Source organism: Drosophila gunungcola, unplaced genomic scaffold, assembly GCF_025200985.1.
Source record: "Drosophila gunungcola strain Sukarami unplaced genomic scaffold, Dgunungcola_SK_2 000087F, whole genome shotgun sequence".
Taxonomy (NCBI): domain Eukaryota; kingdom Metazoa; phylum Arthropoda; class Insecta; order Diptera; family Drosophilidae; genus Drosophila; species Drosophila gunungcola.
This window is the reverse complement of record NW_026453249.1, coordinates 22,790-49,171: the sequence shown is the minus strand read 5'-3', so window position 1 is coordinate 49,171 and position 26,382 is coordinate 22,790. Positions and strand designations below refer to the sequence as shown.

The 26,382-nt window shown below is 40.4% G+C and overlaps 1 protein-coding gene across 1 annotated transcript in view; it reads right to left on the bottom strand.

Annotated features, from left to right (window-relative positions):
• Positions 1-23,758, bottom strand: part of LOC128264974 (uncharacterized) — a 62,746-nt gene extending 38,988 nt beyond the window's left edge. The window contains exon 1 of the mRNA XM_053000724.1: positions 23,586-23,758. Within this exon, the coding sequence (XP_052856684.1) occupies positions 23,586-23,632 (47 nt within the window). The 5' untranslated portion in view covers positions 23,633-23,758. The remainder of the gene's footprint in view (positions 1-23,585) is intronic.
• Positions 23,759-26,382: the final 2,624 nt, after the last annotated feature.

Below are 26,382 nucleotides of genomic sequence, written 5' to 3'. Positions count from 1 at the left end.
TGAAGAACTGCAAAAACTCATATTCGGTTATATTGAAACGAGGGGGGCAGTATACGGCGGCTAGAGTTAGTTGGTTGCCGGTAATCAGTTGTATGCTTATAGATGTGGCCTGTAGATAGTTTTTAGCAGTTTTGTTATAATAGTGGTGCTTAATACGACTTCTGATTAGAATTCAGTCCCACCATGTGCTTTACCGTCCGGATGATTTGTTCCATAGAATGAGTAGCCTCTTATTTGAAAATTGTATCTGTTTGTATGGTGTGTTTCTGAAAGTAGCATTACATCGATGTGATTGTCGAGTAGAAATTGAGTTAACTCAAGTTTGTGCTGTGAGACGCCGTTAGCGTTCCACGTAGAAATTCGTAGGGACTTCATTATTTTGATTGTTGTGAGACCAGCATTTGAATCAGAAGATTTTGGTTTCGCATTAAATCTTGCATAGTTGTGCGCATAAACGACATAAACTCCATTAGGCTTTGTTGCAGGCTAACTATCATTGCTTCAAAGTTGCTTTGTGTCTGCTCCGTTGGTTGACGTTGTTGAGTCATGTTGTGTTCTAGACATGCTGCTTGTGGAAATGAAGTTTTAGATACAGGAGGAGCCAGTCCTAATTTTAGAGCGCTTGCAAATGTCACATTTTTGTTGGGGGTTACGGGTCCTAGTGAGGAGCTGGGTGCAGTTGAAAAGAAGACTTCAGGGTTTGATTTTGATGCTGTGAGCTGTGCGTTGTGGGAGCGGGCAGTGGTTCCTCGTTGATGGATGCGACTTTTTAGCTCCTTGTATATTGGGCAACCTCTGTAGTTGGCTGTATGATTGCCGCCACAGTTGCCGCACTTTTTTACATTGGAGTCGTTTTTGCTCGCTGGGCAGAGTGCTGAGTCATGAAGGTCTCCACAAACTACACACACTGGGCGTAGTGTGCAGTATGACTTTGTATGGCCATATTCTTGGCAGTTCTTACATTGTACTGGCCCATTGCGCTTATGTGGTTGCTCTACTGTGATTCTACGGTGGAGAAGTTTGTATATGGGGTGCACTTCGTTTCTATTAAGGGGCTTAGTTTCCGGTTCGAGCTCTATCTTGAAGAGTGGTTGCGGTTTCCTATCCCTGTTCAAGATATTGAAGACTGTCTTAGTGTTAAAACCTTTGTCTTGTAGTGCATTTTTTACTTCTTCAGGTGTTACATCGGATTCAATTCCTTTAAGTACAACTTGCAGACCCTTGCTGCTTTTAAGTTGGTACGTGAAGAAGTTCTTTTTCTTGTCATTAAGATATTTAGACAACACTCGGTAATTGTCTTCGTTCTTCGTTTGAACTTTTGTTTCGTGTATGCTGCCCTTCACAAGGGGAATTATATGGAAGTTATCTTTTCCAATAAGCTCAATTATTTTGTTAACAAGTGCATTGCAGCTTTTCTCCCGGATGTATATTGGGGGGGGCTTCGGTTTCTTCTTCTCAGCTTCGGTAGCTTCGTTAACCTCTTCGTCAGTAGCGTCTTCCAAAATTTTAAATCTGTTTGTATTAATGGGCGTTTCAGTCTCAGCTGAATTATAATTGGCACGGGTTATTTTTCGCTTAGAATTTAGGGAGCTCAGCTTTCTTTTGATTTGGATGTAGCGATCCATACCAGTCTGCACAGCCGGCCTTTTATTTTCGTTGCTTATTGTGTATTTTTCGGGCAGCGCAGCGAACGCCGTTTTTGTGTTGGCTACGGGTTTGTTTATCGATGGCGAAGTTGCTGATGATGATAATAAACGGTTGGTCGATACCGTTGCTGCTGTTGTTGTTGTTGTTGTTGTTACCGTTGCAGTGGTTAAAGACACTGCTTTGCTACTTATTGTTGATAAGCGTAGGTCAGTGCATACATGCATTGGAGTACACTCGGCACTTTTTGGCTTTAGAGACATCGATGGTAGCGCGGGAGAACAAGAGCGCGCTCTCTCGCTCGTTACGTTCAAGAGGTCAGTCGAACTGGGGGTGATTGACCGCGTATTGTCTGGGTTTGCATAATTTTCGATTGCAGTAAACGAGAAATATGCATTATTTCTGATCGATGAGAGCCGTCTCTCGTCTTGCTCGCGCTGACGTTGCATGCGGATATCGTTTTGACTCATTGTCTTCACTTTAATTATAGTCTGCGTATATTAATTAATTAATTAATTAATATGTGTGTTTGCGATTACATCGCAAGAAGCGTCTTCTCGCGTTGTAGTAGGTTGGTTAGAAACCAATCTACCTATTTGTGCCCGAGGGTCTTTGCGGAATTTGATTATTTTCGATTTGCACTTTTCCAATTATCACTTTTTGAAAGCTTGCACAAACTAAGCACGGTCCGACAACACGTCCGATCGCGGCGACAGTCTGTGTGAGCATTAACTAGCCAGATTTTCTTGCGCAGACGACTTACGAGAGCTCGTGGGCCAGCGTGACAGTTCGTAACGTGCAGGTATGACACATAGGATCTGACGAACTGTGAGCTTTTAGACAGCAACAACGGGAATTTGGCTTCGTACGGGATAGGAGCATTCAATAACGGACCCCCAACTCGTAGCAATGTCGAGGAGCACCAATCTAATTTATTTTCCTGAAGAAAAGGGTTTAACTTTTGAATATTCGTTGCTACCGGTTTATTCTTCCGAATTTTACTTAAGTCGTCCCTGAACTCGTGAAATTGGACAACAACGAAATACTTTTTTCAAAGGGCTTCGACACCTTTCTGCACCTTTGAATAAAACGAAAAACCCACACGAAAACTCTCAGAAGCTTCAGGTGCGACGAAAAGGACTCTATTTTCTGAAGCACATAATTTGGCTCTAGGCTGACTACGAGAGCTTTTGCCGATTTGCGTAGCTCCATAGACATTACATCAGCCGGCAGTTCGAAATGTTTATTTACAGGCCAATTATTTTCTGAGTCTAGCAAGAAGGAAGGCCCACCGAACCAAATGGACGTTGTAAGCTCCTCTACGTCACATCCTCGAGACACTATATCTGCTGGGTTGACTTTCGTGGGAACGTGTCTCCAAATTGCTTTCTCCGACCACTCCTGAATTTCTGCAACCCGGTTCGAAACAAAAACCGACAACGACGAGGGATGGGTTTTTAATGTAAAGTGATCTCGGAGTCTGTCCACAGGAAAACATTCTCAATGGGAGAATTTAGCAATGGCCTGACACGATTATAGAGATCTGCTAAAAAGTGAGCTGCACACAGCTCAAGGCGAGGCAAAGTTTTCGTCTTGAGGGGAGCTACTTTCGATTTGGCGGTCAATAAAGACACTTTCAAACCTTCAGCAGTTTGAGTCCGAACGTAGATGCACGCTCCATACGCTCGCATGGAAGCATCAGCGAAACCATGTATTTGAATCGGGACTTGTGGAACTGTGTTGACGAATCGCGATACCTTAATTTTAGGCAGCTGCAGAAGCGTCGCTTTAAACGTCTCCCACGACGTGAGCAACTGCATCGGTAGCGACTCGTCCCAATCTAATTTTCGAAGCCACAGTTCCTGCAACAACATCTTTGCCTTTGTGACCAAAGGACACAAGAGGCCAAGTGGGTCGAAAAGTCGAGCAGTCACCGACAAAATATTTCGTTTTGTCGCGCGAAGATCCAGGAAAGAGTCATCCAACCGAAATTGAAATGTAATTATTAACCGGTAACCAAACCACGCCAAGGGTCTTGGTTACGTCTGAGTCTGCCATAAGTGGCATTACAGCGCTATCAGATGCGGATAACTCTGGGCAGTTTGAAAACCACTTTGCCAATTCAAAGCCTGCCTCTTGCAAGACCTGAGAAACTTCGTCTCGAAAGCTTTGCAGGTCCTTAACGCATCCGGCGCCAGTCAACAAATCGTCAACATAAAAATCATTCTGAATAACCTTTGCGGCTTTTGGATGAGTTGCTTGCGCCATCTCTCCTAGCCGCATTAAACACCGAATCGCCAAAAAGGGTGCTGGCGAAGTTCCATATGTAACGGTGTTCAACTTAAAGATTTTCAGGGACTCAGAAGGATCTCGTCTCCATACTATGAGCTGGAAGTTACGATCAGCTTCGTCCACCATCACTTGGCGATACATCTTTTTGATGTCGGCCGCAAGGGCAAACTTATGCAATCTAAACCGAAGCAGAGTCGAGTACAGCTCCTATGGAATAGTTGGGCCTACCATCAAGATGTCATTCAACGCTACCTGCGTAGAAGTACGGCTCGATGCATCGAAAACTACTCTCAACTTAGTTGAAGTACTTTGTGGCCGTATAACGCATTGGTGCGGAATGAAATAGTGCGGAGTATTCGGAATTTTGACATTGTGAAACATATTCCTCCATGAATTCAATATACATCTTCTTCAGCGAAGGGTCCTTTGACAATTTCCTTTCTAGCGACAAAAATCTACGTTTCGCAACTTCGTATGACGAACCAAGAGTATTTGGGTCAGATTTAAACGGCAAACGAACCGAAAATCTACCGGACGACAATCTTTGAGTATTTTTCTCAAAGTGTTGTTGACAGAGTTGTTGCTCAGGAGTATGGACTTTAGCCTTGGACGGCAAGTCCTCCACAGACCAAAATTTCTGCAGGGTTGTGTCAATTGACTCCAACGCTTCCTCCTGGCAGCTGAGATGTACCATTTTTTCAGCGTTTTTATTATTTTCAGAGGCACATCTGCCTGACACTATATTTTTTGGGGCTTGAAGAAGAATGGATCTGCCAACTGAATATTTTCAGGCATCCCTCCACCCGCTGGTGTTCACCGCTTGATCCGGATGATAACCAGAAATATTTTTCATAATCCAAAAATCGGACGACAATTGGCTGTTCCCTACTCGCGACTTCACAATCGTGTGTATTTTTTTTTGTGGCTTGGGCATTAGTTCCACCAATGCCTCGCAAGCTCATGCACACGTCCTCTCTTGTAATTTTGAGCCTCTGAGCGAGCTCGTCGGTTACAAAGTTTTTTTGTGAACTAGAGTCGAGCAACGCTCGAGCTAATACAAACTCGCCGCTTTTTGTTTGGACGCTCACAACAGCAGTTGCAAGAATGACTCGATCCGATGCATTCGCATGCAAAACATGCGAAGTGGATGGAGACTCCTGCATGAGCGTGGGCTGAGAAGGAGGTGGCAACGCGAGATTTGTGTTTGGGGCATATATGTGTAGCAAAGTGTGATGTGAGGAATTGCACACTCTTCATCTGTTCGATTTGCATATTTTGACAGTGTGACCCTTTCTTAAGCAGTTAATGCATAAGGGTGCTCTTTTAGCGAAATCGAATCTTTGCTGAACTGTCAGGGCTGCGAAGGAAGCGCAGTTTCCAATCTGATGTTCAGCTGAGTTGCAATACATGCATTGAACAGAGTCGTTCCTGGCAGCGACAAACGAAAAACTCCTATTTCCATTCTTCTTAGGGCTAGATTGGGTCTGCTGAACAGTTTTGGGCTTGGAAGCCTCTTCTGCAACCATGTGTTGGTATCGCCTGTTGAGGGCCGCCTCACATTCGCTCCAAAGTGGAAGCGAAATATAATCTAACTGTTCTTCCCATATCCTTTTAGTTCCTGCATCGACCTTGCTCATTACCAGATGTATTAAAATGGCATTAGTAATGCGTTTATCATCCCCAATAGACAGCAAGGAGTCATACAAGGCTGTGACCGTGTCGATGAGGGTTCTCAAGGCTGTAGCTGAAGTCTGGCTGTCAAAAAAAAAATAAGACAATCATTATCGTACACCCGCTTCAAGGCTAGCAAGGGCTTTGGGATAATTTTCCGCAGTGACTTGAAAGGCCCTTACTGTTCCTAAAGCGTCTCCAGCTAAACACGAAAGTAAATGATTGAATTTTTCAATATCGTGTAAAGTGTCATCTTTGTCAACGAAAGTTTCGAAAAGGCTTATAAAATTTTAAAATTCTGAGTGTTTTCCGCTAAAAGTTGGGAGAGCAACGCTCGGCAGACGGCATTGAGGCGGGCGATTTGCTGGCAGAGCGGATTTCTCGATATTATTTTGTTTGGACTTATTTAAAATTGAAATCAGCAATGACTTTGTCATTACGGCCCTCTCTTCCAACTCTTCGCGGTATACATCTTTTGTATCTTTCACTTCTATTTGGTTTTGCAAAAGTGAAGCATTTTCAATGTGCGTATTTAGAATCTCTAATCGACACTCAAGCTCGACCGGATTTATACATAATTTAGCTTCTTTTAAGTGGCGATAAGTTCGGTTAATACTTTTCATGCAAACATCTCGTTGGTGTTTAAGCTCTTCGATATCCTTAGTTGCCATTGCGTTTATTTGTATTTATTTGGTTGGTATCGAAGAGGTGTTGAATATTTATTTTTATTAAATTATTTATTTGTTAAATAATATAATAAAAATCAACGAGTAATATACCGGATCGCACACGGTGTAAGGGAGCTAAGTGCCGAGAGAATTACAGCGAAAAATCTAAATAGGGTTTTTATATTTTTTATATAAACCCTGCGACAGTATATGCCGCACGCACGCACTGTAGGGGAGCTACCGCTCAAGCTCAAGCGTACCGAAAAAACGAACAAACGTTTAGGCAGACCGAAAATAGCACTGCTGCAGCGATCGAGAACGAAAACGACAAAAGATAACTCGAAATAGCGGCAGCGGTGTCGGTGTGCGTGTGTATGTGTACGCGGTTAGCGGCTCTTCCGATGCAAATGCTAACGGAGAATGATACACTGACCGTTAACTAAGGGCAACGAATATATAAGCCTGACGCCAAAATGCGCGCAAAATTATGAAAAGCGCGGAAAAATTGGAAAAGCGCGGGAAAATTCTGAAAAGCGCGGGAAATGTTCGGACAAACTGCGGCGAAAGTTATTGCCGCTAATTTTCTGAGAGCTACACTTTTCACAATTTGCACTTTTTTCCAGCTATTTTTATTTATACCCTAAATTGGTGCTCACTACGACGAAAGTTGGGGGAATTAAGTTCGCACTAATTGGGTCGACGACGAGTATTTTATTGTTTGTTTTTTGGCCAAAGCGATTCACATATAATTTGAAATATATTATGTTTATTGTAGAATTTTGGTTGTTAGTACATGCAAATTTTTATTTCTTGGTTAGAATGCTCACTATCTACCGATTTTTACACGAATGCAAAAAGTTGAAAGATTGGCCAAAACACAATTGCACAAAACGCCACAGATTTCAACTTTTGGCACTCTATACCTGGATGGCCGACTTGATAATTGCAACTTCCTTTTTGACTTCCATTTGGCGGCAGCAGCAAATTGAGCAATTAAATTTGACGAAACGTCAGGCGCAACTTCAAGAACGGCAGAAAATTTCTAGCAACGAAATTATTGAATTTAATTTATTGGCCGAACCGACACGAATAAATTGGTTTTTGTTGGTATTTTTTATAGTTTTTCACCGAAAAAAAAACTAAAACTCGCGAACTCTACTGCTAATCACGTCGGGGTCACCATGAAAAATTTAATACTATTTTGTATTAATAACGCGAAAACTTTGTGAACGCAGTAGTTCGAGTCGATTTTAATTTGCGAAACTTTGTGAAAACTATGTCGAAAGCGCGACGAAAAGGAGTGGCTACGATGACGTTCGATTGATCACTGACAATTATATTTCAATAATTTCTCTTAGAACCTAACTTATGCTACGGTGGCGAGAGACGGGGCGAATTCGCAAGAGCGAACAGACGAAAGCTTTATTGGCTCCCGCTCTCGCCCTACAACTAGTGATTTAACTACAAGCGCTGAGTGCGCAAATCTTTAAAACCTAACTTGTCTTTGACCATAAAATCGGTTGTGAGTAGAAGCGTATCTAGCTTACTTAAGCAAATAAATTATCTTCCAACGGGCCAGGCACTTAAATAAGGCAAAATGGAGGTTGAAAATTTGATTGCCATTCAAAGCCAAATTGGCAAAGAAATCCAAATTTTAAAACGGCAAATTGATAAGTATTGAAAAAAGTTCTTCAAGGGAAATAATAATATTCTGGAAATTTTAAATGATACTCCAGTGTCGCATGAATATTTTGAAAAGCAATACTACAATCAAGTGAAAACGATTGTTTGTCAAGCTACCGAAGAATTTAATACTAAATTTCTTCAATCGATGGAAACATAAACATCGTCAGAAGTGTTGGAACAAATACAAAAATTGATAAGACACCAAGCGGCGGTTCTGGAATTTATGTCAAGGACTCTGAAACACATAGCTCCAGGAAACAACTTTACTTATGAATCAGTAATCGATAATTTATGGAAACAAATTGAAAATCTTCATTTTGAAATCCACAAATTGTATATCGAACCTGAAGAATTAGGTTATTGTATGGAGCGATACATCTCCACGGAAGAAGCAATATTACAATTTTGTCAACCATAAAATGGTTCATGTATCTGCGATCCCAAAAATACAAAAAATGTGGTATCTTAAAGCTAATCTCTCTGGACAAGCAGAAAGGTTAGTTAGGCATTTAGAATTAACAGAAATTAATTACGAAACTGCCTGGACCATGCTTGAAGAACGTTTCAATAATAAGCGAGTCCTTTCTACAGCGATATTTGAAAAATTATTTGATTCTCAATCAACAAAAAATCTGCAATTTTAGATACCAGGAAAATTCAGAGTTCCTTACACTTGAAGCCATTGGCGACAAAATGCATAAGAAAAAACATAAAACAAATGCTTCAGCGACAGTGAGTTCATGGGCGTGCCTGTTTTGTCAAAAAGGACATAGCATTTACAAATGCGATAGACTCAAGAAAATTTCTCCTGCTTAAGGTAAACCACATTTCCAAACAATGCATGTCTAAATAAACATGCATAAAACGTAACAAAAAACACAACACATTGCTACATTTAGAGAAAGGAAAATCCATTGCCGAACCAAATACAGCCGCGTCTGCTGCTACAAACAACAGTTGTGAAAAAAAGTACACACTATTTGCAACGGCTAGTCATAGTGCAAGGAGTAAACAATCAAGAAGGAGATTTTCGCGCACTTCTCGATTCCGGATCGCAAATAAATGTATTATCTGAAAGACTCGTTAAGCGGTTATCGTTCAAACTACAACCAACAAATACTCGCGTTGAGGGAGTTGGAGGCCATCCGCAAAAAAGTAAAGGACGTGTTAGTGTACTTATCAAAACATAGTGATTTTGAAACAAGAGTCGAAGCGTTTTTTCTTTATCATATTGTGGCAGATCAGCCTAGTGAACAAGTAAAAATAAGCAACTTAAAAATATCAAACAATATCCCGCTTGCTGATCCTCATTTCGCAAGACCATCAAAAATTGATTTACTGCTTAACGCGGAACATAATTTCCCTATCATAAGGCCAGAGCAAATCAAGTCGTATCCAGGCCTTCCGATTCTCCAGAACACCGAATTTGGTTGTATCATTGCTGGACAAATCAACATGTGCTCAAAAATGCCACAAAAAAGCCAAATCGTCTTTGGAAAACTTCTGGAAACTGGACAACATGGAACCAATAAGGAAATACTGGACACCAGAGGAAAGACATTGCGAGAAACATTTTTTCAAAAATCTTCAACATGCACAAGACAGAAGGTTAATAGTCAGATTACCTTTTTCTGAAAATCCATCAGCTCTGGGGAAGTCTTGTATTATTGCGACAAGGCGTTTCCTTTCGTTGGAACGAAAAACCAGCCCAGACATTAAAATTTTGTAAAGCGAATTTATGGCCGAATACGAAACACTAGGTCATATGAAACAAGTATTGCCTTATCAAATACAAAAGGAACAATACTTTATTACTCACCACTGTGACCTGAAACCGGAAAAAACTACTACAAAACGAAGAGTAGTTTTTGATTCTTCCTGTGAAACATCTACAGAAAAATCATTAAATGATGTGTTTTATCCAGAACCAGTTATTCAAAGTGATCTAAAATCCGTCTTAAGAATTAAAATATTACCGGCTGAAAACTGTGACTTATGGCAAAACCTCAGCTCCATTTCTTGCCACAAAATGCTTGGAGCATTTAGCCAATAAAAATTTGGAAAAATTGTCATTTCGATCAAATACACTGAGGGACAACTTCTGTGTTGATGTCTGCCTAACCGGAGCAGACAAAATTATAGATGCTAAAAGGATACAAGGAGAGTTGAACGAATTCTTGCTACCTTGTGGACTTAAGTCTTAAAAATGGTGCTCTAATTAACACCATCCACTAAAGGATTTTTCACCTGAAGTTATTGCTAGCAACATAAATCTTGGCACTTCACTGTAACATACCAGTGTTAAGACGTTGGGAATTATTTGGACCCCTAAGGATGACCACTTGTGTGGAAAAGCTCAGGAACATAACACTCAAACAATTTAAAAAAGAGTGGTAGCCTCTGAGTTGGTCCAAATTTTTGACCCACTTGGTCTTTTTGCTCCAGTCATATTCAGAGCAAAAATCTTTCTACAAAATCTTTCAGTCCTTGAACTAGATTGGGACACAGAGATTTCTGTTTTCCTTAAAGAAAGGTGGGAGGCCTTGAGACAGGACTTGCTATGTTAAAAGAAAATGTCTGTTGCACGACACATTTACGATGGAAAAATTCCTCATAATCAAGAACTACATATATCTGTGGATGCTTCTGAATAAGCGCTTGGTGCTGTTGCTTTATAAGAGCCATATATAGGAACAGACAAACGACTGTGCACCTATTATGCGCTAAGTCAAAAGTAGCACTTCTTGAAAGCAAATCCTACCGCGACTTGATTTATGTGCAGCTGTGTTAGGTGCAGAGCTTACTGAAAAGGGGAAAAAGGACCTAAACTATCAATCAGAATCCATAAAATGTCATTACTGGACAGATTCCGCAACCGTGTTATGTTGCATAAGTGCGAAAGCATCGAATTTCTATACATTCGTTGCAAACAGGCTTACAAAATACAAGATACAACCCGTCCGAATCAATGGAGACATGTGTCATCAAATCTCAACGCCGCAGATGCATTATCTTAAGGGATACCCGCATCTCAATAAGCGCTCATACCGTGTGGTTATACGGATCACTGTTTCTTCATGGATCTGAAGAGAAGTGACCAGTTCTATTTAAAGCTCGAAAGGATAACACTATTTCTTTGGAACTGAAAATTAAAATTGTTACATTGGCAACATGTTAACTAGGAGAAGAAATATATCGAATTAAACATGGAAACTCGTTTAATCGCTTGCAACGTATAATTGCAAACATGTTACGCTTTTGTCATTGTAAAAATAGAAAACAACCGAGCTACTGGAGTTTGACGAATTGGAACAAGCTAGGCGGATAATTATACGCTGTAAACAACATGCTGACTTCACAAATGAATTTAATCACCTTCGACGTCATCGCGAACCACCATCACCCAAGGTCGCTTCTCTTCATCTTTATTTTGACGAAAACTCTATCATAAGAGTGGGATCAAGGGTGGAAAATGCCCCAATTTCTCGGGATGCAATGAATCCCTACTTACTACCATATAATGACGAGATCGTCAATGCTGCTACATAAACTTCACGAAGAAAATATGCACTGTGGTCAAAATAATTTAAAGGGTTTCTCACGACAACAGTATAACATTATCAAAATCACTCCCATTGTTAGAAACGTTATCATGAAATGCGTGTGATGTACCAGGTTTTGTCCGATAATACAATAAACATTATACAATAAACATTATGAAATGAGATGAAGCTGCTATCGATAAAGGGATAAAAATAATGACTCAGAAAATGGAGGATATAGCTAGTGCTCGTCTAGATTCTCTCAAAAGCCTTTCAATGGTATATTGCGTTGACGACCCAATTATCCATATTGGCGGAAAGTCTTCAAAGAGTTCAGACAGAAATTTCACATGTTCTGACAAATGTACATCACAATGAAATTAGCCCACTGCTTGTTTCTCCCAAGCAACATTTGAATAAACTGAAAATTCATATGCCTCAAGGAAAAATGCTTCCTCTCGTCAACGACGATGTACTTCAAGTATATAGGTTAATGAGGGCAGAAGCAAAAGTGGTAAAGGATTATGTAATCTTTAAATAAACACTGCCGTTGTTATAAACACAGTTATTTAAAATATATAACTTGATTCCAATACCGGTAATCATCAACAATAAAATGATTTCCCTTGATATTGAATATTCAGTTATGGCTGTGAATCAACATCGTTAGGTGAATTGAAACTTTGTAACATACTGAATGGCGAAGAGTATATTTGCTCAAATAAGCAATCCATGTTCTCAATTGACAATCATTGTGAGTTTCAATTGTTTAATAACAAATCTTCGTCGTTGTAACAAAAAAAGGTCAACGAAATCATTCTCATGGCAAAGATTGCGAACAAAAAATCAATGGGTATTTTCAATTAAATCCCCGATGATCAATTATCAACCATAACAATTGATATTATCGGACTCTCATCCTTGGATCCGAAGTGCACTTTAAGAAATCCGTTTCTGAGTGTTATTGGCCATCAGGTAACTGCTACTGGAACATTGAAATTATCATATGCTCGATTTTGTAGTCTAAATGAAATCAATCAAGCTAAGTTATAATGAATTAAATGAGCTCAGCATTGAATTGATTCCAAGAATTAAAATAAAAATGCCAAACGAGATCGTCGAACTACAACCCCACCACATAAGTACCTATGTCGCCCTAATTTTATCACTTTGGTTGATAATATTTTATGTATGGAAACGTTTCCAAAAAAAGTCGCCTCAACCAACCTCGTCATAGTCAAAGGACATCGAAATGCCACAAAGGCCAATGTTATTCAAATTTCCAAGTGGACATCACCGTATACGACGCCTTTAAGATCAATATTGGATGATGTTGAACACCTGTTCAACGGCCGGGAGTATGTTAGCGTACCACTTGAGTTGACGCATACAGACAGCGCTAGTTCTGCATGCTTTAGCTTCAAAGCCCTCTGTGCCAAGAGTAATCACTCACCGAACTTCGAAGAGGCGAGTATTTTATCACAAGAACAACACTATGCCAAACGATTCACCATAGAAATGCTACATATCATAAAAACACCTACAGACATACGAATGAACTACACAACGGACACTGACAATTGCGCTCATTTATATAGACACTTACTAGGGAAAGAAAAAATTAGTTAAGAACTCCACGTCACCGGACGCAGACGTGTAAATTAAATGTATGTCAAATGATTTCAATTTTAAATAAGTCCAAACAAAATAATATCGAGAAATCCGCTCCGCCAGCAAATCGCCCGCCTCAATGCCGTCTGCCGAGCGTTGCTCTCCCAACTTTTAGCGGAAAACACTCCGAATTTAAAAATTTAATAAGCCTTTTCGAAACTTTCGTTGACAAAGATGACACTTTACACGATATTGAAAAATTCAATCATTTAATTTCGTGTTTAGCTGGAGACGCTTTAGGAACAGTTAGGGCCTTCCAAGTCACTGCGGAAAATTATCCCAAAGCCCTTGCTAGCCTGAAGCGGGTGTACGATAATGATTGTCTTATTTTTTTTGACAACATATCGACACTTTTTAATTTGCAAAAAATTTCCCAGCCTTCAGCTACAGCCTTGAGAACCCTCATCGACACGGTCACAGCCTTGTATGACTCCTTGCTGTCTATTGGGGATGATAGACGCATTACCAATGCCATTTTAATACATCTGGTAATGAGCAAGGTCGATGCAGGAACTAAACGAAAATGGGAGGAACAGTTAGATTAAACTTCGGTACCACTTTGGAGCGAATGCGAGGCGGCCATCAACAGGCGATACCAACACATGGTAGCGGAAGAGGCTTCCAAGCCCAAAACTGTTCAGCAATCCCAATCTAACCCTAAAAGAATGGAAATAGGAGTTTTTCGTTTGTCGCTGCCAGGATCGACTCTGTTCAATGCGTGTACAAAGCGAAATATTTTGTCGTTGACTGCTCGACTTTTCGAACCACTTGGCCTCTTGTGTCCTTTGGTCACAAATGCAAAGATTTTTTTGCTGGAACTGTGGCTTCGAGTCGCTAACGATGCAGTTGCTTACGTCGTGGGAGACGTTCAAAGCGACGCTTCTGCAGCTGCCGAAAATTAAAGTATCGCTATTCGTCAACACAGATCCACAGGTCCCGATTCAAATATATGGTTTCGCTGACACTTCCATCATCTACGTTCGTACTCAAACTGCTGAGATTTTAAAGTGTCTTTATTGACCGCCAAATCGAAAGTAGCTCCCCTCAAGACGAAAACTTTGCCTCGCCTTGAGCTGTGTGCAGCTCACCTTTTAGCAGATCTCTATAATCGTGTCAGGCCATTGCTAAATTCTCCCATTGAGAATGTTTTCCTGTGGACAGACTCCGAGATCACTTTACACTGGATTAAAACCCATCCCTCGTCGTTGTCGGTTTTTGTTTCGAACCGGGTTGCAGAAATTCAGGAGTGGTCGGAGAAAGCAATTTGGAGACACGTTCCCACGAAAGTCAACCCAGCAGATATAGTGTCCCGAGGATGTGACGTAGAGGAGCTTACAACGTCCATTTGGTTCGGTGGGCCTTCGTTCTTGCTAGACTCAGAAAATAATTGGCCTGTAAATAAACATTTCGAACTGCCGGCTGATGTAATGTCGATGGAGCTACGCAAATCGGCAATAGCTCTCGTAGTCAGCCCAGAGCCAAATTATGTGCTTCAGAAAATAGAGTCTTTTTCGTCGCACCTGAAGCTTCTGAGAGTTTTCGTGTGGGTTTTTCGTTTTATTCAAAGGTGCAGAAAGGTGTCGAAGCCCTTTGAAAAAAGTATTTCGCCAAGAGAACTGGATTTCGCTTTTGATAAAATTGTCGAAGCTGTCCAATTTCACGAGTTCAGGGACGACATAAGTAAAATTCGGAAGAATAAACCGGTAGCAACGAATATTCAAAAGTTAAACCCTTTTCTTCAAGAAAATAAATCGGATTGGTGCTCCTCGACATTGCTACGAGTTGGGGGTCGGTTATTGAATGCTCCTATCCCGTACGAAGCCAAATTCCCGTTGTTGCTGTCTAAAAGCTCACAGTTCGTCAGATCCTATGTGTCATACCTGCACGTTACGAACTGTCACGCTGGCCCACGAGCTCTCGTAAGTCGTCTGCGCGAGAAAATCTGGCTAGTTAATGCTCAAGAAGTCTGCCGACGAACAGTTCGGTCGTGCATGCGCTGCTTTCGCTGTAAGCCGCAACTTTTGACGCAAATTATGGGAAACTTGCCAGCAGATAGACTTCGAGCTCTCCGCCCGTTCAATATTTGTGGCGTTGATTTTTGTGGTCCCTTCAGCACAACGTATCGTATCCGTGGTAAGCCACCGTACAAGTCGTACGTGGCCTTGTTCGTCTGTTTTGCGTCCAAAGCGGTCCACTTAGAATTAGTGTCTGACCTAACCACTGATGCGTTCTTGTTGGCATTTCAAAGGTTCGTGAGTCGTCGCAGGATTCCGGAAAAGGTGTGGTGCGACAACGCCACCAATTTCGTCGGCGCAGATCGCCACATGAGAGAGTTCCGAGCCCGTCTGGAGGAGCAGGGGGGCGGTATCGAAACATTCGCATCAAAAAAAGGACGCGAGTTTGCGTTCATACCGCCCAGAGCACCGCACTTCGGCGGACTATGGGAGGCAGGTGTGAAGTCTGCAAAGCACCTGTTCCTTCGGACGGTAGGCCAAGACCTCTTGACCGCGGAGGAGCTCGGAACTCTGCTCACCAGCGTGGAGGCCGTGCTCAACTCCAGGCCCCTCGGCGCTCTAAGCAGCGACCCGAACGACGGCGAGGCCCTGACCCCCGGGCATCTGCTCATCGGCGGCCCTCTTCTGGCCCCACCATCAGCGGCGCTCCCGGACCAGATCAGCCTGACCTGCTTGCGACGATGGCGAGGTGTCTCGTCTCTCAGGCACAGGTTCTGGCAGCGATGGTCCCGGGAGTACATCTCCAGCCTCCAGCAGCGGTCCAAGTGGCACCAGGGGGAGCCCAACCTCGTCGTGGGAGCGCTCGTCGTCGTCGCAGAAGACAATCTTCCGCCCCAGCAGTGGAGGATCGGACGAGTGGTAGCGGTGCACGCCGGCGCCGATAGCAAGGTTCGCGTGGCGGACGTCAGGACGCAGGACGGCGAATATCGGCGAGCTGTCCACCGACTGGCCCTGTTGCCCGTTCTGGGCTGAAGGACGTCGTCCCTTCAGAGGGGGCGGTGTTTGCGCACTCAGCGCTTGTATTTAAATCACTAGTTGTAGGGCGAGAGCGGGAGCCAATAAAGCTTTCGTCTGTTCGCTCTTGCGAATTCGCCCCGTCTCTCGCCACCGTAGCATAAGTTAGGTTCTAAGAGAAATTATTGAAATATAATTGTTAGTGATCCATCGAACATCATCGTAGCCACTCCTTTTCGTCGCGCTTTCGACATAGTTTCACAATTTTTCGCAAATTAAAATCGTCTCGAACTACTGCGTTCACAAAGTTTTCGCGTTGTTAATACAATATAGTATTAAACTTTTCACAATTCTCTTTGCTTATCAAAGACCACAAAACATCAAACAAAGAAAGTGCATTTGATCCTGCAATACTAGACACAGTGGGACAAACAAGGAGATTTCTTAAAGAAAATGACGACATTTTAATATTGACCTCAGACAAAGGTAACAAGACGGTAGCTATGAACAAAGATGACTACAACCAAAAAATGAAGGACATATTAAAGGATATGAACACATACAGGACATTAAGGAAAGACCCCACCTCTAGACTACAAACAAAAAATAACGAAATAGTGGACAAACTATTAAAAATGGAACTTATCTCAAGGATCGAAAGAAATAAGATGACAACCACCACAGCCTTACCACCACGAATATATGGACTACCCAAAATTCATAAAGAAAGAACCCCTCTACGACAAATCTGCTTCTCCATCGGATCACCATCCTATGCACTATGCAAATACATAATTGACATATTAAAAAACATAACAATAGACTCCAAATACAACATAAAAAATTCAGAAGAATTCAAAGAAAAAATCAAAAACACATATATGGGCGACGATGAAAGATTAATTTCATTTGACGTAATTTCATTATTTCCGAGTATACCGACAGATCTAGCCCTGGATATAATTAAAAACAAATGGACAATAATACAAAAACACAGTAAAATACCGCAAACAATATTTATGGACATAATAAAATTTTGTATTCAAGAACACAGGTATTTCAAATTTGAAAACAATTTGTACACACAATTAAAAGGAATGCCTATGGGATCGCCAGCCTCGCCGGTCATTGCAGATATTGTAATGGAAACTCTCCTGGACAACACGTTAGAAAAATTAAGACGACCTCCAAGATTACTGACAAAATACGTAGTTGACCTGTTCCCAATCATTCAAGAGGATGACATTAAAACTATACTGACCATGCTCAACTCTTTCACCAATAATATAAAATTTACAATGAAACTAGAAGAAAACGACCAATTACCTTATTTGGACTCAGTGATAATTAGACGTGGAAATCGATTAAAATTAAAATGTTATAAGAAACCAATTGCGTCCAGACGAATCATCAATTTCAACTCCAAACACCCAAAACAAATGATAATAAATACAGCTAGAAGCTGTATACATAGAATGCTCAAAATTTCAGACACGGATTACCACGAAAAGACGACCCAGGAGATAAAATCAATGTTGACAGACAATGATTTCCCAAAACACATAATAAAAACATTATTATCGGAAAAAAAACAACAAAACAAAATAGCGTTAAAAACAATAAAAACAAAAAATATATGTCAATTACATACGTCCCGGCATTATCCGAACGTGTAGCGAAATCGGAATACTACGACAAAGAAAACATAAGTATCGCACATAAACCGGACCACACATTAAAATCTATATACAACAGAACAAAATCAAAGATATATGAAATTGACAAAAAATACGTAATATATAAAATACCGTGCAACGGCAACAACAACGAAATATGCAACATGATATATATAGGAACAACAAAATCTAAGCTAAAAACTAGAATAGCACAACATAAATCGGACTTCAAAGCTAGACATCATACGAGCGCGCAAAAAACAGCACTCATGTCCCACTGTGCCAAGAGTAATCACTCACCGAACTTCGAAGAGGCGAGTATTTTATCACAAGAACAACACTATGCCAAACGATTCACCATAACAGACAACAAAAAAACAGCTGATTGGTTTGTAAACAAAACGGACAAACTTGTCCCAGTTTGGTTTGAACTATCAACTATCGTGATAGTCAAACAGCTATATTGCTGTAGAGAGGATCGTGCGCTTGGTAACAAGGTCAGAGTAGAAAAAAAATCTTGTTCTGATATGTGTTTATAAAGTTATTGATGGTTTCTTGTTCCCTATTAATATGTTTCGTAATTTTTTGAATCTAATATGTTTTTCGTTTTGAAAAATTGTATTTAGTTCAGAATCTTTTTGCAAAAAATCCAAATTGCTATTTATTTTAGCTTCGTAATCGGTGTCCATATAGCCGAAAATTATTTTTACTATGTTCCCTTACCCCTTAATTATTCCTCTTTTATTCCTTATTTTACCATTGTAAGGGAATAGGGTATTTAGTTTTTGGCAAGCCTGTGCTATTTTCTGATGAAGAGTGGTTTTTATTCCGAGTATTCACGTTCATTTGGTCGATTACTTATGGTTTTGGAAAATCCTCTTGTGCCAGCTCGTTGAGGTGGACAACATGTTTCAAGATTTTAAACGAGTTTACCACTCTCGCTGCGCCCAGCTTGATTTTCAGTAATGGTTGGTGTTGTGTTTGGGCAGAAGCGTTCTCGGTGAGTGCTTGGTACTGACTGACTTTATTCAGAGATCTGCGAGAGAATGAACAAAAGTAACGTGTTTGTGTATACATGTGTGTGCTTATAGAACGAAAGAATACAGAATAGTTTTGGATGTGCGAAGAAGCGAGAATACATTTTGCTTATACATAACACATCTCCTCCTTTAATTAAGAACTATTCAGATTTTCTGAAGTCCTTTGGCTTAAAACGATCGAATTCTTGGCGAAAATGGCTGCTTTGGCGTACTGGTATGCCGGAAAGACGTCGTGTAGATTGTTTCTGCCTCGGCTGCTGGGTAGGCTCTGCTGCGCGTTCAGGAGGACGAGAAACAGGAACAGGATCAGGTTGCTGAACAACTGGCGGAGTTGGCGGTCGATCTTGTTGCTGTATTTCTTGATTGAAAGATGGCTTAGGCAGTTCAGGAACCCACCAAATCTCTGAAGGTCTCTCGATTGAGTTGTTTGCTGACAACTTCGGTTTCAGCTGGTTGAAATGGGCTTGATGTAGCTATTTGACGTGCGAACCATAAAAAGCATTTTTCCAACTGGACGGTCGATAATGCCTTTAATCCACTTTTCTCCCCTTGAAGAGTTTCGAGCGTATACCATTTGATTAGGGATGTACTTTGTGATTGTCTGTTTAGCCTTGACAGGCTGCTCGAAAAGTTGACTAAGCACGGTGCGGACTGGTTGACCGTGGATTAAATCTGCAGGAGTTTTACCTTGGGCGTTTGGAGTGAGCTTGTAAGAAGAAAGATATTTTGATACAGCTACCCTAAGTGGTATACCGTCTTTGAGGTTCTTCTTGACTGCGAATTTCAACGACTGTAAAAATCGCTCTGCTAATCCTTTAGATGCTGGATAAAACGGTGCTGTGGTAATATACGTTATACCGTGCAGTTTGCAGAATTCTTCTAAGGCGTCAGCTGTAAGCTGAGGACCGTTGTCGCTAACCATGGTTTTCGGGTATCCTTCGATGGCGAAATTAGAAGACAGTGCAGCGATCGTGTTGGCGCTTGTTGTAGACGACATTTGGATGACAAATGGGAACTGTGAGTACGCGTCTACGCATATGAGCCACATAGCGTCAAAGATTGAACCGGCGAAGTCGATATGAATTCGCTCCCATGCTGTTGTTGCTGCTGGCCAACTTTGGTACTCTCTTGGTGGTGTAGGATTGTTGCACTTGCAGATGCTGCAAGACTGGGCAAGGCTTCTAATGTCACCTAACATGTTGTCTTGCCAACTGCTTCATTCGAACCATGCCCCAATGTCCTTCATGTAAGAGTTTTAAGATATGAGCACGTAGACCGGCTGGAATTATAATACGATTTGCTGCTTTGTGTAAGCAAAGCAATTGTTTGTTGATTGTGAGAGCAAACTTTCGGTTAAAGTAAGGCAAAAGGGCTTCGTTGCATGGCTGGAGTTTTTCTGGCCATCCCACAGATACGTTCTGCAGGACCTGCTTGAGAACTTTGTCTTTGTCCATGTGGTTGCGAATGAGCTCGGAATTTATCGGTGGTGACACTTCGACTACAGTGGGGCAAGCTTCCTCTTCTTTGTCGAAGTCTGGATCTGTACCCACTGGAAGGCGTGAAAGAGCATCTGCGTTACCATGAGCAGATGTGGATCGATACTGGATATCGAAATTGTAGGCCATGAGAATAATAGCCCAAAGTTGTAGCCGGTTTGACGTCATCAACGGGAGATGCTTGCCTGGATTAAATATGGTAACAAATGGCTTGTGGTCTGTGATCAGGATCAACTTTCTGCATTAAAGGTATTGGTGAAAACGCGTTACTCCATATATTACGGAAAGTCCTTCCTTTTCGATTTGGCTGTATTTAACCTGATACTTGTCGAGCGTTTAAGATGCGAAAACAATGGGTCTCTCTCCGCCATCTGGCTGAAGATGTGAAAGGACTACCCCGAGTCTATGTTGTCTGGGAGAATGCCGTTTGCGCTGATTCTTCGCCCTAAATATTCTATTTCGTCCTTGAAAAAGAAGCATTTTTGCCTTTTGCATCTGATGCCGTTCTCTTGAAGAGAGCTGAGAACTCGGTCGATTCGGTTCAGATGTTCCTCGCTTGTAGGTGCTGAGATGATGATGTCATCTAAGTCATAAGTTGCTCGAGGTATTTTTGGAAGATGGCTGGTGCGCTTGCAATCATGTAAGGAAGACGCTGATATTGAAATAGGCCCAGTGGTGTGTTTACCACCATGATTTCCTTCGAAGCCTCATCTAATTCCATCTGGAGATAGGCATCCTTGAGGTCTATCTTGCTGAACTGTTTACCATGACGAATGATGTGATATAGAGCTTCTTTTGTTGGTAACGGATACTGTTCGACGTCGATTGGTTTCCAAATTCCGGCTTGTGTGAGTCTGTCTGCTTCGGCTTTAAATTTGTCCATTTGAGCGAACGGAATTTGGCGGCTTTTATATAACTTTGGTGTGGCTGAAGATTTTAAAAATACACTGGCTTTTAAGTCTTTAATGACACTCATGGCTGGTTCAAACACTTCGCTGTACTTGTTGCAGAGGTCACTTACTTTGTCATTATGCACCTCAAAAATGTTTGATACTTGCATGATATCAAATTCAAAAACGTTAAATAGATCCATGCCGAAGAGATAAGTCGATGTTTCTATATTTTCCACGATTATGACCACTTGTTTCTTTTTCTCTCCGCATTTTGCGACAGTGTGCAACTCCCCTAGTATTGGTATTGGAGTATGTCCAAACGCATGAAAAACTCGGGCGTATGTATTGGAGCTTATCACGGATGCTGTTGCTCCGGAATCCATTTGAAATGAGATCACTTATTTTAATATTTCGAGATACATTATTTTTTTGTTTTGTTGACATTTTACTTGTCCCCTGACACTGTAAACTGCTTCGATCACTTCGACTTCGTTTGCTTCGTTCTTATTGGACTTTGCTTCCCTGTTATTTACTTGACTCGGCCATTTAAGATCACCTTTAAACGATCTGGCATCGTTTCCACTGCTTGCTGGCTTTTTTGTGAATGTGTGGATCGCATTGATTGGATCCTATTTGTATACGTTCTCTTTTAGCGCTGCAACGGTTTTTGTTGTTGTCTCATAGGTTTCTGAGTTGGCTGTGACTTTTGAAGAGCAGATGCCCGGACTGCATCATACGGAGTATGTACTATGATTTGATCTCGTATCATCTCATCTACATAATTTTACAAACCACCGTTTGCGTTGCACACAAATTGGCATTCACGAACGACCCCGCGCAAGTCGGCTACCCACTCTCTAAGTGTTTGTGAATGCTTCATCTCTCGTTTGAAAAACTCGTAGCGAGCTTCTACATTATGACGTTTGGTGGTAAAATGCTCCGTTAGCTTGTCTGTGAGCTGCTTGTATATGTATGTGTTTAAATTGTTACTCCCGAATAGATTTTTTAATAGTTCGAATATGTTAACACCACACCGTGAAAGGAAATAGGTTTTTGTTTTCGTTCTGCACTAACCGAATATGCGTTGAAGTGCTGCGATAATTGTTCCAGATATGACTCCCAATTTTTATTGTCTTTGTCGAATTTGTGGAATGAAGGCCACATAGATAATTCACCCGCGTGGCTTGAATCACTAGCAACTTGAGAAGCGTTTTTTTTCTAGGATTTCTTGCATCCGTGTTCGTTGTTGTTCAATAAGAGCTGCTGTAAATTCTTGCTGTTGACCAAGGATTATTTTCTGATCTGCCGGCATCTTGATGAAAATCAACGACTACGCGACACTGTATTACACAAAGACGATGGGCTTTTGCGGCTGATAACACGGATTACACACAAATGTTGTATTCCTGCTCTTTTTTAATGCAAGATTAAATGCCGTTTAGTGGTATTGTGAGTTTTCTAATTTTCCATTTATGTTGTTTTTGCGTCCTAATAGTGTGGAGTGTTACTCCCGTGTCTTTTAAAGCTTTGTGCTTACTAAAGCGTGGTGTCATCTTGTTTCTTCTGTTTTTTGAGAGGTCCAAAGGGTCTGTTCATGAATCGTTCAGTTCGTTTTATAGGCGTATCTTCCATAAGCTTCTGGATAGTAAGGTAAAGTCTACTTCGAAATAATTTCAATTTGATGAGATAGTCGTGTGATGTGGGTTCAGCTATAAAAGCTGGAAAGGCATTCGGTTGGTGCTTTAATGGATTGCGTCATTATTTGTTATAATAGCTTCGCAAGTATTTTGGCGTGGTCTAGGGTTACTACAATATTTTGGTTGCTCATCAAGAATATCAAGGGAAACTATTATTGTCATATATAGGTGAGATAAAAAAAAACCTAATTTGTTTTGAAACCGTTAGGTACACCAATAATTAAACATAAGGTAAAAATAAATTAATCGAAATGAATGATTTAAAACACACAACTTAAGACTACATTAGTTTGATTTTCATCATCTTAATATGACTATCCTTAATATTGGTAATTGTAAATACAATAATTTTAGCTGTATATTTTATAGGAAAAATAAAAGTACGGAGGCAATTGCAAGCAAAAGCCATAAGTAGCGGTGTGCTCGATATCTTAACTTAAAAATACTATTATAGTAAAAGTACTCGTAAAATCGAGATTTTTAGCTGAGGTCCATTTTCTAAAAAACTGAGGGTGATGGAGAAATTGCGAGAATAAAGTCGTATTCGGCACAAATTTATCAGACCTTTATAGTCGCACCAATGCATTTTTTCATCGACCTAGACTTGTTGCACAGTTTTAATCTAATTTAAACTTAATACCTTTTTAGCCATGGTTTGTACTGCGAAGAACCGTTAAGCAATAACATTTCAATGTAGTCGTCAGTAGAGTTTGGAATGGAAAATTTTGATTTATCTTCGATATGTATATCCTTTTGTGCTCTTTTAATTCTTTTTCTTAGGTTTTCATTTTTTATAATATTTTTTAAGTTCAAAATTTCCTTTGAAAGATAGTTTGATATCAAAAAATTATGCATTGTTTTTCTGAAAATAATATTAAGAACATAAACCATCGTATGTGAGTTTTATTTACAACAAGAAAGAAAGAAAGCTTCGGCAAGCCGAGGATTGTTTACCCTTTCAGCTATACAAAAAAATACTATATTCTATAAAACATGACCTAAGACGACGTTAAAGGCAATAATTATTTATTACTAAAAAGGATTTTTGAAATCTTAGTTCTGTAGAATTTTCCACTAATATTTTAAATTTTTATAAAATGAAAACCAAATTTTCAAAGGGTTCAAAATGGATAAAGCACAGAGCACAATATATGCGTTTAAATGTAAAGACATTGTAAAGTCGGTGTAATGGCGCTTGACTAAAAAAAAACAAACTGGAAACACGACCGAAAGTTTGAATGATAGGGACCGTGGGACGCCTAAGTCTCCAAAATAGCACTCAGCGTAAGGGTATGCAGCGATTGTGGAAAACGAAATATATTACCAATTCAAATTGTAACATAATTTTTTAGGTAGTGTTTTTTCATCAGGGATGTCTTAATATTAAGCATTTATGAAAAGGGTAATGTCAGGAAAAACTCGCGACACTGATTTCCGTAGCGGGGTTAGTTATATCCGCCAGCTCCATATTTTCCATCCAACCACCGGACCAAACGGACGTGCTTAGGCCAGCAGTTTCCTTATTTTGGCCATTTAGAATCCAGCGCTTCAGACCAGATCGGTGACGCTGAGTTTACTACTTAGTCGAATAAAATGTCCAAATCAATGTATTGTCAAATGTTAAATTCGCCAGTTGGCTAAGAACCTCTAATCTTAGACCAGAAGAGTTAAGCTGTCTTAGTTTTTTTTTTTGTTGTGAATTTACAATTTACTGTAATGGCGTAGCAAACCAAATTTAAATAATAAAAGAAGGGTGGCAAAACCTGCGGACATGAAAGTCGGGTGAATTCGGAAAATATAAGTGAAAACTAACGAATAAAGGAACTCAAAGCATAAACATATAACTATAGCAAACCAGTACACTTAATAAAAATTTATTAAAATCGGCCGAAGTCAAGCGAGCTAGTGTACGTAAACACGATAATGTCCATTGGCGATCTCAACAGAAATGCATAAACTCTATAAGATTTTAACTTTTCGGCATTGGATTGACAGCACTGTTTTTGGCATCTTTTGTACTTGGTATTTAATAAAAAACAAAATAAATGTATTATTAAACTAGCCATTAACTGAGGTAAAACTAATAATGAATCTATTATTTCAGTATATCGGAAGTATCGAATTGTTAATAGGAGAAATTTATAAATTATTGTTGAACAAATTGAATTATATCAACAAACAGCTAAAGCTTTTTTAAATGTCGGCTTTTTATGTACCATTCGATAGTGCTAATCTATGGAATAATTATTTATAACAAGCTGAGTTAGAAGTGAATTGGAAAATGCAAAAGATAAACAGAACCCATAATGTCTTCTGCTTCGACGGCGAACATGCGACACGGCAACAATGCTGGGACCCACCGTACGCCTTCAGGAACACTCCGATTTGATGTCTACATCACTACGGGAAAGCCTGCAGGAGCACACCAATAAAATTGCCACCCTGGTTCGGGAGGCGGAGACGCGCATCCTCAGCAGCCTTACGGAGCGCTTGGACGGAATCGAGGGTGAGATAAAACGGACGGGAGAGAGGGTACTCAGCGTAGAGGTCAAAATATCTGATCTACGCGCGCAACGGGAACAGCTGTCTGAGCGGGTAAACAACTTGAACCGGGAGATTGCGTATATGCGTGCAATGAAGGAGAGTGTGGGTCGCGTAGAGGCAAAACTTTTCGCACAAAAGCATGACAAATATTTGGGCTGACCTTGGTATGCATGGCGTGCCGTAAATGGAAGGAAGAAACCTTAGAACTCTGTTCAACCAGCTCAGCTCTTCATTGCATCTCACTCCACCTCACTTAATTAAATGGATAACGAGAGCGAGAAGTTTACGGTCCTTAGGAAAATAGGGGCGCAACGGAGAGAGACCAAGAACCAACTAAATTTAAAAGTTGTCGGCATGGATTCAGAAGCTCTTATCTATGTTAAGGAGCAGCTGATTAATTAATAATTTGACAGTTCAGAATTACGCTTTTAATTTTATTAAAATCGGAAAACGATATCATATAGCTGCCATAGGAACTATCAAATAAGCTTCAAATAGCTTCAATGTAAACATACACGCAAGTCAATCATAATTTTAATGTTTTCAAGAATATTTAATTTTTGCAATAGCTGCAAGGGTATATGATCTTCGGCTTGCCGAAGTTAGCTTCCTTTCTTGTTTTATCAGTGACATTAGAAAACTTTTATTGTATGACCAGGTTAATGCACCAGTATTTTCTTCAGGATGAATACAATGCTTGTGACTGGTTTCATATTTATCAAAGCCCTTCTTGTAGTAAATAAATTTGAAAAATCTGCCTCCGAAATGTTATGTAAACAAACGAATGACCACTACGTTGATGTTGAGTACCTTGCCGAGCATTTTCACAACTTGAAATACCTGAGGCTAGTTGTAATAATTAAGGCTTAGACAATATGAACCCTAAAATTCTT